This window comes from Ceratotherium simum, chromosome 6 (genome assembly GCF_057802395.1).
Source record: "Ceratotherium simum simum isolate JZ-2026a chromosome 6, ASM5780239v1, whole genome shotgun sequence".
Lineage (NCBI taxonomy): Eukaryota > Metazoa > Chordata > Mammalia > Perissodactyla > Rhinocerotidae > Ceratotherium > Ceratotherium simum.
In genome coordinates this window covers 25,043,615-25,055,705 of record NC_141905.1, presented here as the reverse complement: position 1 = coordinate 25,055,705, position 12,091 = coordinate 25,043,615, and the positions used below count along the sequence as shown (strand labels likewise).

The 12,091-nt window shown below is 43.6% G+C and overlaps 1 protein-coding gene across 2 annotated transcripts in view; it reads right to left on the bottom strand.

Annotated features, from left to right (window-relative positions):
- Nucleotides 1-12,091, bottom strand: part of KCNMA1 (potassium calcium-activated channel subfamily M alpha 1) — a 711,162-nt gene that overhangs the window by 226,212 nt on the left and 472,859 nt on the right. For both annotated transcript variants that reach the window (XM_004426905.3, XM_087431991.1), the window contains exon 6: nucleotides 3,868-3,943. In XM_004426905.3, coding sequence (XP_004426962.1) covers nucleotides 3,868-3,943 — 76 coding nt within the window. The remainder of the gene's footprint in view (nucleotides 1-3,867; nucleotides 3,944-12,091) is intronic.

Genomic DNA, 12,091 nt, shown 5'->3' with positions numbered 1-12,091 from the left:
AAAAGTGACATGGCAGAATATCAGTAATGGTTATCTCAACCATTGGTGGTGGTAGGGAAATTTTACTTTATTCTTGATGTTTTCCTATATGTTGACATGTTTACAACGAGCATATTCTACTTTACTAATTAGAGGAAACAGTAAGGCAATTTCCATGTTTAAAAACATCACTAGGTGATCCATGTTTTCATCAACAATATCTACCACATTAAATGAGCTGTGGGACAATGGCCTTTACACAGAGCTGCTTACTCTGCTCTGATGGTAGAATAAGTGTCTGTTCCCCTCTAAGTCTGCTCGCCAGTTTGCAGGGCAACTGAGGAGCTGCCAGAAGGGCCGACAATGACATGGAGTCTCCCAGCGCCCCCTTAAAATGCCATTTTCAGGACACAGGGCATTGTAGGCCCTTCAGTTAGCTGGCCATTTGGGGAATGGCTCTGATGCTGTCTCATAACTGTGATTTGCCTCTTTCATTTACGTTTTTTCTGTCATCCTATTTACTCTGGTTTCCTTTTGCTGCCTCTTAATTCTTTCTCTCTGTCTCTCATTCTCTCCTCTCCCCGTACCGCCCTCCCCACCCCACCCCCATCATATATTTGTCTGCTTTGTTTCTTCCAGCTCTTGGCCAAGCGAAGCAGCCAAAGAACAGAAAATGAAATTGTAATTTCAAATCATATCTGCAATGTGTCCATCCCTCCCTGTGCTACAGATTGATGGGGACCGGCCAGCAGAGAAAATCCAGACAAAATCCCCCTAAAGCTTGTGGAGCTCCACCCACCCTCCTGGAAGGCCATCGTGAAAGCAGTAGAGAACAGGGGAGTCGCCAGGAAATCGCTCAAAGTCCGAAGCCCTGCAAAAACCCAGGCTTCCATTTCTCGGTGGCAGAGCCCATGGGCTCTGTGCTTGCAGGTGCACAGAAGGAAGGAGCCAAGATTAGCCAGGCCTGGAGAGAGAATGGGCTCAGAGAGTTGTTCTCAAGCTCTAGGGTTGTTACAGTTAAATGAAGGTTTAATCTGTGCCTGGTGATCCGGCCTTTACCTGCCCTCCTAACCTCATCTTTCCTTTTTTCCACCAGAGAACCCCCAGTCTCCAGGAGCACAGATTCACTCAAAGTTCCCCCAAGGGCCATGGTCTCTCACCTGTGCGCCTTCTGCAGCCTCCTTGATTGCAAGTCAGCCTCACCTTCCCTACCTCTCACGTGCCCAACCCCAGCCCCACCAGGGTGACACCTAGCGTTCCACAAGGCTTACCTAAGACACACCCTTCACCTTGAAAAGATCCTTGACTGCCCCACACTCACGCCAAGCCCAACTAAATTACCCCCCTCCGTCCCTCACACCCCTGGGCATACTTGTATCTCAGACCAACCACACTGCCAGGCTCTCCCTCCCCCAGTGAGCTCTCTAATAGCAGCACAATATCCTAGCACCCATCTCGCTGCAGGCACAAATGGGTGCTGAATTCAGGCTTGTTGAACGGACTCAATCACCTGCTAGTGACCATAGGCTACAGGAACTGGGACAATCCAAGTTGTGGGGTTGTGATGAAAAGCACCCTCTGACAATAGAAGGAGTTTAATTCAGTGGGAAGTGGGGGACTGGGGAAATGCAGTTTTGAGCTTAGGACAGCAGACCCCCAGAATCCTGCCACCCCATGACTGCTCCCTAGGGCCGCTCTCTCCCAATTTATAAACACCTCTTTCCCTAGCTGGCTGCTCAGCTTTGTCCCCTCTGCCCTGGGAGAATGAACCACTCATGACTGCAGAGTTAGCAGGTGGACTGTTCACCAGCATGCTAGTGCTATTTCCTGCATCCAAAAGAAAGGAATCTTTTCCAAGGAAGGGGAGATCGGTGGGTCTCTCAGCAAAACTCCAGAAAAAGACATTTTATGCAGATGGCTCTTCATTCTCCCAAGTCCAGAAAGGATCCACACGGAATACAAGGAAGGTGAGAACACAGTTCTCTCTGCATTATTCCTCGGAGTAATGGCATCTTCTTAAAACGCTGGTGTCAGAGAATTAAAACCCCCCTAATTTATGAAGCAAATGCAAAACAGGGAGAGAGAGGCATTATACCATGTCAGAGAGCATGGATGGCTCCACATAACACTGTCACCGGTGGAAAAGAACGAGTGTCTCTTAAGGACCGCCCCTGTGTTCACCGATTCTACCTTTCAAAAGATCTAGTGGAGCAAACACAATATAGGTAAACATTGGGGCTTGTTAGCTTTGTTCACAATTTTAACTTCAAGAGTAATATGAGTCCACTGCACAGAAGACCCATAAAGAGGCAGAATGAAGATTACTGTCACTCAGAGGGAAAAGGAAGAATAACAACATTCACTCTACGTCAATAATATTTGTTGTAGTTACGTGCCGTCCAGTCGGCTCCGACTCCTGGTGCCCCTACGAATGAGTGATGTCCACAATGTCCTGTCCTGAACAGCCCTACTCAGCTCCTGCAGACTCATGCCTATGGCTTCCTCTGTGGAGTCAATCCATCTCATATTTTGTCTTTCTCTCTTCCTGCTGCCTCCTATTTTCTCAACATTATTGTCTTTTCCAAAGAATCCTGCCTTCTCTTGATGTGCCCAAAGTAGGATAGCCTGTTTTATCATTTTCTATTACACACTATTAAATGGAGGACAGATAAATCCTGACCCCGGGACAATGAAAGTAAAGGGTGGTAGGGCTTACTATAAAAGACTTCTGGGACATTAGATGCTCATTTTCTTTTTAACTTGGCTAATAGAAAGTGAATTGACCCCACATTCCCATTGATGAATAGTTGGGGAGGGGAAACCAATGTGGAATTAAAACAAACCAAAATAAACAAATAAAAAACACCAAGACCCAAAGAGGAAAACCAACAGCAAGTCGCATTTATTGGTTGTGACAGAATCGGGAAGCTGAGTCCCAGCCTCAGTTACTGGGAAAACAGTGCCGAATCCAAGGCCCTCAAAATGCAGGTGCATTAATTATAAATCACAAAATACAGAGGTGCCCTGTTTTTAATCATTTATCAAACATGTTAAGGCCAACCAAAGAGGAAATGGAACATTAGCAGTGAGCTTCTTAAAGTGCAATTTCCTATAAGAGAAATTTATGACCTGTACTTATTCTCCATTAGAGTACGTCTAACCTCTTTTATTAGTTTATTCATCAAGACGGCCCTGGGTTCAGGCCAGCTCTGCGAAACCACAGGTCATCAGGAAAGGGATCTCTGGGGGATTTTTCCTCCTGGTCCAGTAGTGTTTTCCAGATCATAACACAGTTAACAGAAGTAGCCTCGGTGCATTTGGCAGGAGATTTTTAGGTATTCCCCAAAAGGCAATTCACAGAGCAAGCCCCAAGGGCTACACTAGCTATAAAGTGAGCATCTAAAATGTACTTTGAAATGAAATGATTTTCTGTTTGCCGTATGAGGTTTGTGATTGCCTCTCAAAGAGCATTGCTTCTATTGCTTTTATAGCCAGGTTCAGTTTCTTATTTAGTGATGTAATAAAGGGGCGATTTAGAACCTGGGAGCAAGGACTTCCCAGTCAATGAGCAGATTTATCCCTCATCCACTGTGCACGTCTCCCCAGGATGCCGGGCTGATTTCCAAGCAACCCCACCTGGTCCCCCAAAACTGCCTCTACTTCCCCACATGCATGGCTGTTTCTCTCTCTTTACTCTATAGTCCCCAGCTCTGCAGAAGAGAGCAAGCCAAACCCTACTCTGGGCTTTCTCCACATGTCTGTGTTAAATCACTCTTTCTGTGAATAACAGAACTCTAACTTGATTGTGATGAAAGCCAAGACACCTGATATTTACAACTTGGCACTGGGGACCAGAATGAGGGAAAAATATGAAAAATAACATCTTACCTTGTTTTAAGGATATTCAGAAACTGCAAAATTTCTGAAAACTGGATCAGTCTGAGAGCTCTTAAAAATCTTAAACCTGGAAAGAGAAGTGAAATACAGACGCATTATTTTCAATGTGTGGTTTTAATGTGCACACTCTGTTTGATTTATAGCTGCCAGGGTTGAAGGGAGATGAAGTTCTCGCAGAAGATTGAACCATCTGGTACCTTGGACGTAGTCTTTCATTTTGATTCTTGACTGGTTTAATCTCAGCTGGTAAACTGACTTTCTCATTACAGGAGGCCTGTGTGGAGCCACTGTGGTAGGGAGAGCCCAGGGTAATGAGGTTCTCGTTTGCCCATCGCTGATGTAAAGCACTGTTTCTAAGTTACCTAGTTGTCTAAGAGGATTTGGTCTCTGAAAAATACTGGGAACAGCTCAGGGTAACCCTTGTGCTAAGAGCAGATTAGGAAAAAATCGGATAACCTTATGTCTTTGATGGATTTTTTTATCTTTATCTTTAGTCCTGATAAAATGAAGAGTATAGCCCACAGCATTATCTGTTTTCTACAAGGTTCTGTATTTTTCTCCCAATCAAAAAAAATATATCAGATCAGTAAGATCTCACACCCCATAACTTCAGGATTCAAAACTTATATACAATTCCACTTTACTAAGTGTCAAGATAAATGTTTGTCCTTTCTAAATCAGCAAGCTCTCATGAATGGAGAAGAAGAGCCAGTGTTCTAAGCGGCAAAAGAAAGAGGGAGACGGGGAATGAAGACGTAATTAAGGATCAAAGAAAATATATATTACTACTGTGTTTTAATAGCCCAGGGCAAAATATATTTCTGCGGAGATCAAATTCATGAGTCAAAAACATTCTGAGTCACTCACGGAGCTTTAATGCTTGCCCATCATGCAAGAGAACTGCTTACAGAATACTGATTATCACAGCTTGGAGACACTTTCAATATCGGATCCTCTAGGGAGGGGATTTTCTTTTGCAGATTTTCTGAAAGCATTTTGTTAAGCGCCCCCAGGTGCCAAGCATGGTGCTAAGCACAGGGTGGGCTAAATTGCTGACAGGGAGCTCAAAGCCAATGGGTGAGACTTTATTCTGCCCCTATGTGTGGGGCAGTAAGGGGGGTCGAATGCACAGTGGCGGGAAGAAGCGGTGGAGATTCACTAGAGACCCCAGGAAGAATCAAGGGACGGAGACAGACGGGAAGTCTTCCCTAGACAGCTCCACTTTGCCCAGTTAGATTACTCCCTGTTTAAGCACAAGGTAACAAGGCAAAACCAACTTAAAGCCAACGGGGGGAAAAATCACACTGCACGAGAGGGAGAAAGGATAACGGCTCAAAAGGAAAGTTTCTCATCTGAAAAGGTTTACCTTCATGAACAGAAGATTTTTTCAGAAAACACTGGCCTTCTAGTGTAAATGATGTTCGTATTACTTTTATTTAAACAGGAAAGTGCAGAGATGAGAAGGATGTTGATGAAATGAAAAGGCTCAGGAGCCAAAACACAGTCTTAACCAAACTGAAGAAAGGTTGACTTAACACTGCTGAAAAGTGAACTGGATGCAGAGTACAAAATTGAGACGTAATCTCAGAAAGCAGAGAAAATAGGAAAAGAGAAAAAAAGATGAAACTTAGAAAATCAAAGCAGAGTGGAGATCACAGAGATCCAGCCTATGAATAAAATGTGTTCCCAAGGGAGGTACAAACAACACAACACGTAGATCATAAGTAACGGCCAGGACATGATAGGAAAGAACTTTCTAGATATGAAACAGTGACTCGAGATTAAAAGGTAAAATGAATGACCAGCTCTTAGAGAGAGAGATGTCGAGAAGCATCTGACGTTTTTTTCTTCAAATTTTAAGCATTAAAATAAATGAAAAAAATAAAAATAGAAATGAAGTATCAGGATGGGGAGAGAGTTACCACTAACACAACTAAGGTCATATTATATACCACTAGGTGATAAACGACAACTGGGCCACACTCAGAATTTTAAGAAAAGGAGAGTCCGACCCAACATTTTTATACCCAGTCAAGTAAGTTGTCTAACAGTAAAGGCAATTGAAAAAAATAGTTTCAAATATCCAAAGTCTCAGAAAATATATTGTTTGTGCAAAACATCTTCAAAGAAGTTCACCAGGCTTATTAAATCAGAATGAGTAGTGGGGGCTGGAAAGTGTATTTTCCACAAACCCTACTGTTGGTCCTAAGCATCCAGCCCACCCTATACGGCTGCTCTCACCCCAGCACTGTTGTCGCACAGTACTGGGAGAAAAAATAACAAATTTAGAAACCTGAGGCACAATAAGGGGCTGCACTGAAACCAGTCAAGGACATAGGGATGCTTTAGTAATGTATTAGCCAGTAATGGTTTTATCCTGAAAATCCTGTGTGTGCATATATATGTTTTTTTCACTTACGGAAACAGAAATAGAATACAAATGACCTGGGGCTGGCCCGGTGGCGCAAGCGGTTAAGTGAGCGCACTCCGCCGCGGCGGCACAGGGTTTGCAGGTTCAGATCCCGGGAGCGCACTGACGCACTGCTTGGCAAGCTATGCTGTGGCGGCGTCCCATATAAAGTGGAGGAAGATGGCCATGGATGTTAGCCCAGGGCCAGTCTTCCTCAGCAAAGAAAAAAAAAGAGGAGGATTGGCAGATATTAGCACAGGACTGATCTTCCTCACAAAAAAAAAAAAAAAATACAAATGACCCAAACTTTGAACTGGATTTCTTCCTTTTTATCATTAAGTGATGTCTTTTGCATCCTATAGTATTATTTGTGTGTTTGTAGCTGGCCATCTTTTAAAGTGACTCACAAAAATAGAATAGAATAAAAGCTTCTCTTTTAATTGAGGTGTATGAAAATAAAGGTGGGGAAAGAATGAATGCAGCAGCCACAAGGTCGTGCACTCTCGCTAGAGGTAAAGTGTAGACCCAGCTCTGAGCACTTGGTCAACAAAGGCAGACAGGGAGACACTGGAAGATGAACAAGGCATAAAAAGGAAAAACGAGCTGGTTCTCGGGAGAACAGTTTTTCCCAGGATGGAGACCAGAGAGAAGTGTCTCCCTGCAAAAGGAACCCAGAAGCAACAGAAGCAACAGTCTCATGGGCTCAGCAAGGTGGGCCTTGCGTGCCCTACTGCCTCGTGCTGGTCATTTTCACGGCACTGGGTTTCATTAACGCAAAGGAGTAAACAAAGTTCTACGTGGGTTAAAAAAAATCCGTCTACATTTTATCCTTAGATGCAGCCAGGCCGTCTGGAGAAATGGTTGGTCTGAAGTATGGATCCTCAGGCCACAGCTCACAGCAGCCCCCTAACTGCTTTCTGCCTGGGCCCTCTTGTGGGTTATTCTCAGTGCAGCAACCAGAGCAAGCCTGTGAAAAGGTACAATGGAGCATGCGACTCCTCTGCTCAAAATCCTCTAATGTCCCCTCTTTCACACATGGTAAAAGTCAAAGTCCTCAAGGACCTAAAGCAACACCACCTCCCATTTCCTTTTGGAGCTGGTGGCCTGCTCCTCCTATTACTTTCCCTCTGATCTGGCTGTCTTCCTCAGTGATTCCTGACTGTGCAGGCATGCTCTGCCTCAGGGCCTTTGCAAATGCTGTTCTCTCTGCCTGGACCACTTTCCCAGAGGACTACATGATGCACTCCCTCACCTCCTTCAGGTGTTCACGCAATGTCACTAGCTCAGTGAGACCTTCCCCGGCTACCCTATCCAAAACTGCAACTGCTCCTCACTGCCCCCCAAAACTCTTCATTCCTCTTGTCTGCTTCACTTTTCTCCACAGCATGAAGTATAGTGTCTTACTTATTTATGTTATTTGCTTTCTGTCTCTTATCTGTAGTGTCAGCTCTATGAGGGGAGGGACTGCTTTGTTCACGGCTTCTTTTCATATACCTAAAATGGTGCCTGACATAAAGTGGATACGCAGTAAATACTTGCTTGAATTGAATGAATGAATCAGACTTTTGAGAAAGAATTAGCTGGCAGAGAGCTAACGGTTAGATACTGTGCTTTCGGAACTCTGAGACTACACCTTGCTTACTGAAGGGAAAAGCCACGAGCTCTGAGGGTTCACCTGACAGAGGTCAGGGCTGACGCTCTTAGGGAATATAAAGAAGCCCAACCAGGGAAGAGCCTTAACCAGTGGTCACTCTGCTGCCCCCAGAGAGGTCCTGAAGGAGTATGGACAGCAATCTCAGGTTACATAGGGAGGCCAAGGAAAAGGAGTGGAGGACGGGCAATGCCTAAGTGACAAATTATTCATCTTCTTTGCTTTATAATACTATATTCTTATTATTTATTCCATATAATTTAAAATCTCTGAAATAAAATGATTTCCTGGGGAAACAGAAAATGGCTATAACAGAATTGTGAACAAGAAAATGTGTGTGTACCAAAAAACATGAATTATGCCCCCCCAAAGGTACCAGGTCCAGATGGTTTTACAAGTGACTTCCTTTAAACTACCAAAAAATAGTAAACTTCTCTACATATTCTCTATTATAGAGTGAAGTAATAAAAGTGGAATTTTCTCTCTTTTTCTGTGTTCTGTATTGGTTTAGAAAGCTTGCATTACCTAGAAACAGGTACCACACACATTTAAAAAAAATAGCTAGCTCGTCACAGTAACCACAACAACCCTACATAAAACACTAGCATATTGTATCTTACATTAAATGAATAACACACGTGAGCTATAGCAGGTGTTGTGGGATGCAGCCCAGGTCCCCTCTTCAGGGATCTTTATTCATCCCTGGGTCCTGGGGAGTGACCTTACCCAAGGCCACACCCCTACCAGTGGTGGCCCCCCATGACTGGCAGATGTGGGGACAACAGTCTGCTGCCTTGCCTGACTTGGGGCAACTCTGAAGGGCCGTCCAGCTACAGAGCAACCTGTGGGATGGGCTGAGGCCTCTGGTGCAGCTGCACCACAGCTGGAGCTCTCCATCCCATCCCAGTTCCCTTCTTCTCTCACAGACATGGGCATTAAAACCTACCCTGGAGACTACGACAGAAGACTAAGTAATTCTGATAATGCACGTGGGCACATTGGAGGTACTCAGTAAATGCCAATTTCACCATGTGAAGCTATAGAATTAAAACAGCATAAGATTGTACACAACTCCACAGGAAAGTCAACAAAACAACTAGAATGCTGAGAAAGACGCACACACACACAAAGACACACACACACACACTTTTGGCATCTAGTGTTGTTGTTATTTTACATTATTTGTGAAATGATGATGTTGACAATGACGTAAATCTATTATGACTGGTCACCTACCATTTTAATTACATCTACACGCCAAACCCTTTAACTATCTCTTATTTACTCCACACAACTGAAGAAAATAGCTAAAGATAAACAGACTAGATATCGTGTTCAGCACACAGTTTGTAAGCAACAGAGCCAGGTTTCAACCCAAATTTGTCTAACTCCACAAAGCCCAAGCGTGGAATCACTGCCCTGGCACAGACTTTGGCAGGTCAGATCCAATTCCAAACATCAGTATTCAAATAACATCACTTTCAACACTGATTATCTGGCCAAACTCTCCTAATAGTTTGCATTTCTATCAATATGTAAATGATCTTTTGCCCATATCCCCACTAGATTGAGTATTATGACAAAGAAAACAGGAAGAAAGGAGGAAAGGAAGGAAGGAAGGAGGAAGGGAGAGAGGGGAGGGGAAGGGAAGAGAGTGGAGGGGAGAGGAAGAGGGGAGAAGGGAAGGGAGGGAGGGAAGGGAGGGGAGGGGAGGGGAGGAGAGGAAGGAAGGGAGGGAGAGAGGGAGGGGAAGGGAAGGGAGTGGAGGGGAGAGGAAGAGGGGAGAAGGGAAGGGAAGGAGGGAAGGGAGGGGAGAGGACGGGAGGAGAGGAAGGAAGGAAGGGAGAGAGGGGAGGGGAAGGGAAGGGAGTGGAGGGGAGAGGAAGAGGGGGGAAAGGGAGGGAGGGAAGGGAGGGAGGGGAGGGAAGGAGAGGAAGGAAGGAGGGGAGAGAGGGAGGGAGGGAGGAACTTAAGTCTTCATTTGAGTGGCCCCAAATAGGAGCTCATTGCTGTTTTATTTTGCTTTTCTTTTTTTTTTTAAAGATTTTATTTATTCAGTTTTTTCCCCCCAAAGCCCCAGTAGATAGTTGTATGTCATAGGTTCACATCCTTCCAGTTGCTGTACGTGGGACTCGGCCTCGCGTTGGACGGAGAAGTGGTGCCTCGGGGCACTCCCGGGATCCGAACCCGGGCCGCCAGCATCAGAGCGCGCGCACTTAACCGCTAAGCCACGGAGCCGGCCCTATTTTGCTTTTCTATGTTAACAAATGAAGTTAATTATTTTTTCATATAATTATTAGCCATTTTATTTTCTTCTTTGAAGTGCTTTATAGTGGCCTTTGCTGGTTTACCTGTGTGTTCATCTTATTCTTAATACAGTTGAGCTCTTTTACAATGAGGATATGTTAAAATATATTACCTCACACAGTTCATTATTCTTCTTTTAATTTTGCTTAAAGTTTTTTTTTTTCTAAGTTTAAAATTTTGCTTAAGGTGGTTTTTTGGGTTTTTTTTTCCGAATTCTAAAGTTTTTTATATGCTCAAATATATTGGGCTTCCCATCATTGTTTCTTTTTTTTAAAAAATATTCAAAAATGGTCACCTCCATCATAAAAACAGATTTTTATAAATGTATTTACATTTCTCTTTGTACTTTTAGGGCAGTGGTTCTGAACCTTGGCTGCACATTTAAATCACCTGGGAAGCTTTAAGAATTTTGATACCTGGGTGTCACTTCCTCCTCCCCCATTCTGACTTAAGGGACCCTGGATACAGGCAGGCAGAGGGAGTTTTAACGCTCTGAGGCGATTCCAATGAGCCAGCAAGGTTGAGAAGCATTGCAAACTTTTTCTGTAAATGGGCAGATAGTAAATATTTTAGGTTCTGTCACAACCACCCACTCTACTGCAAACGATATGCTAATAAGTGGGCGTGGCTATATTCCAGTAAAACATTATTCAAATAAACAGGCCTTGGGGCCTAGTTTGCTGCCCCTGTTTTATAGACCAGCTATCCAAATTCCATGTGCACATGAATCACCCGGGATTTGTTGACATTCAGATTCTGATTCAGTGGGTCTGAGATGGGGCCTGATACTCTGCATTTCTAACCAGCTATAAGATGTGGCCAATACTCTTGGTCAGAAGACTACAGTTGGAGAAAATGAGGCTGCAGGGCAGTGATCACCAGACTTTGCTGCCATTACAATCACCTGGGGATTTTAAAACAATACTGATGCCTGCCTCCCACCCCAATACAGTCATTTACGTAATCGGTCTGGGGTGCAACCAGGGCATGGGAATTTTTTATAACTCCCCAGACGATTCCATCATGCAGCCAAGTTTGGGAACCACCAGTTCAGAGTATTTTTTTTTTACTTCTTTTAACCTTTAACTTGTTAATCCATATTGATGTATTTATTTATTTTGGTTAATAGTGTACCAAAGGGACCAAGTTTTATTTTGTCTCCTAAATAGTTAGCAAATTTCCCTTTACCTGAGTAATCACTTGAATAATCTAAAACTGGTAATATACTCACTAAACCTGCTGTCTCTTTACTTAAATTAATTTTAAAGAACATGCTAGCTAATTATAAGTTAGAAGAAATCAATACTATAATAAAGAGACTAGTTATAAAATAATGCATTCAGCTTAAGATCTTAGAGAAAAAGCAGTCTTAACAATACTATGAAAGTAGATGATTTCTACTTTAGTGTTTATAATAAAATAGTCTGAAAACCAATGAAGATTAAAAGTGATAAAATGTCCCCAATCATTTTACGGGGGCAAACAATAACAATAATAAAACAAATACAATAAAATAAAGTACTGGCTGATCCAATAAAGAAGTAAATAGAAAAAAAAGTCATGCACAATTAAATACTAATAAAACTTGAGGGGCCGGCCCAGTGGCTTAGCAGTTAAGTGCTCGCTCTCCACTACTGGCGCCTGGGTTCGGATCCGGGCGCACACCGACACACCACTTCTCCGGCCATGCTGAGGCAGCGTCCCACATACAGCAACTAGAAGGATGTGCATCTATGACATACAACTATCTACTGGGGCTTTGGGGAAGAAAAAAAGGAGGAGGACTGGCAATAGATGTTAGGTCAGAGCCGGTCTTCCTCAGCAAAAAAGGAGGATTAGCATGGATG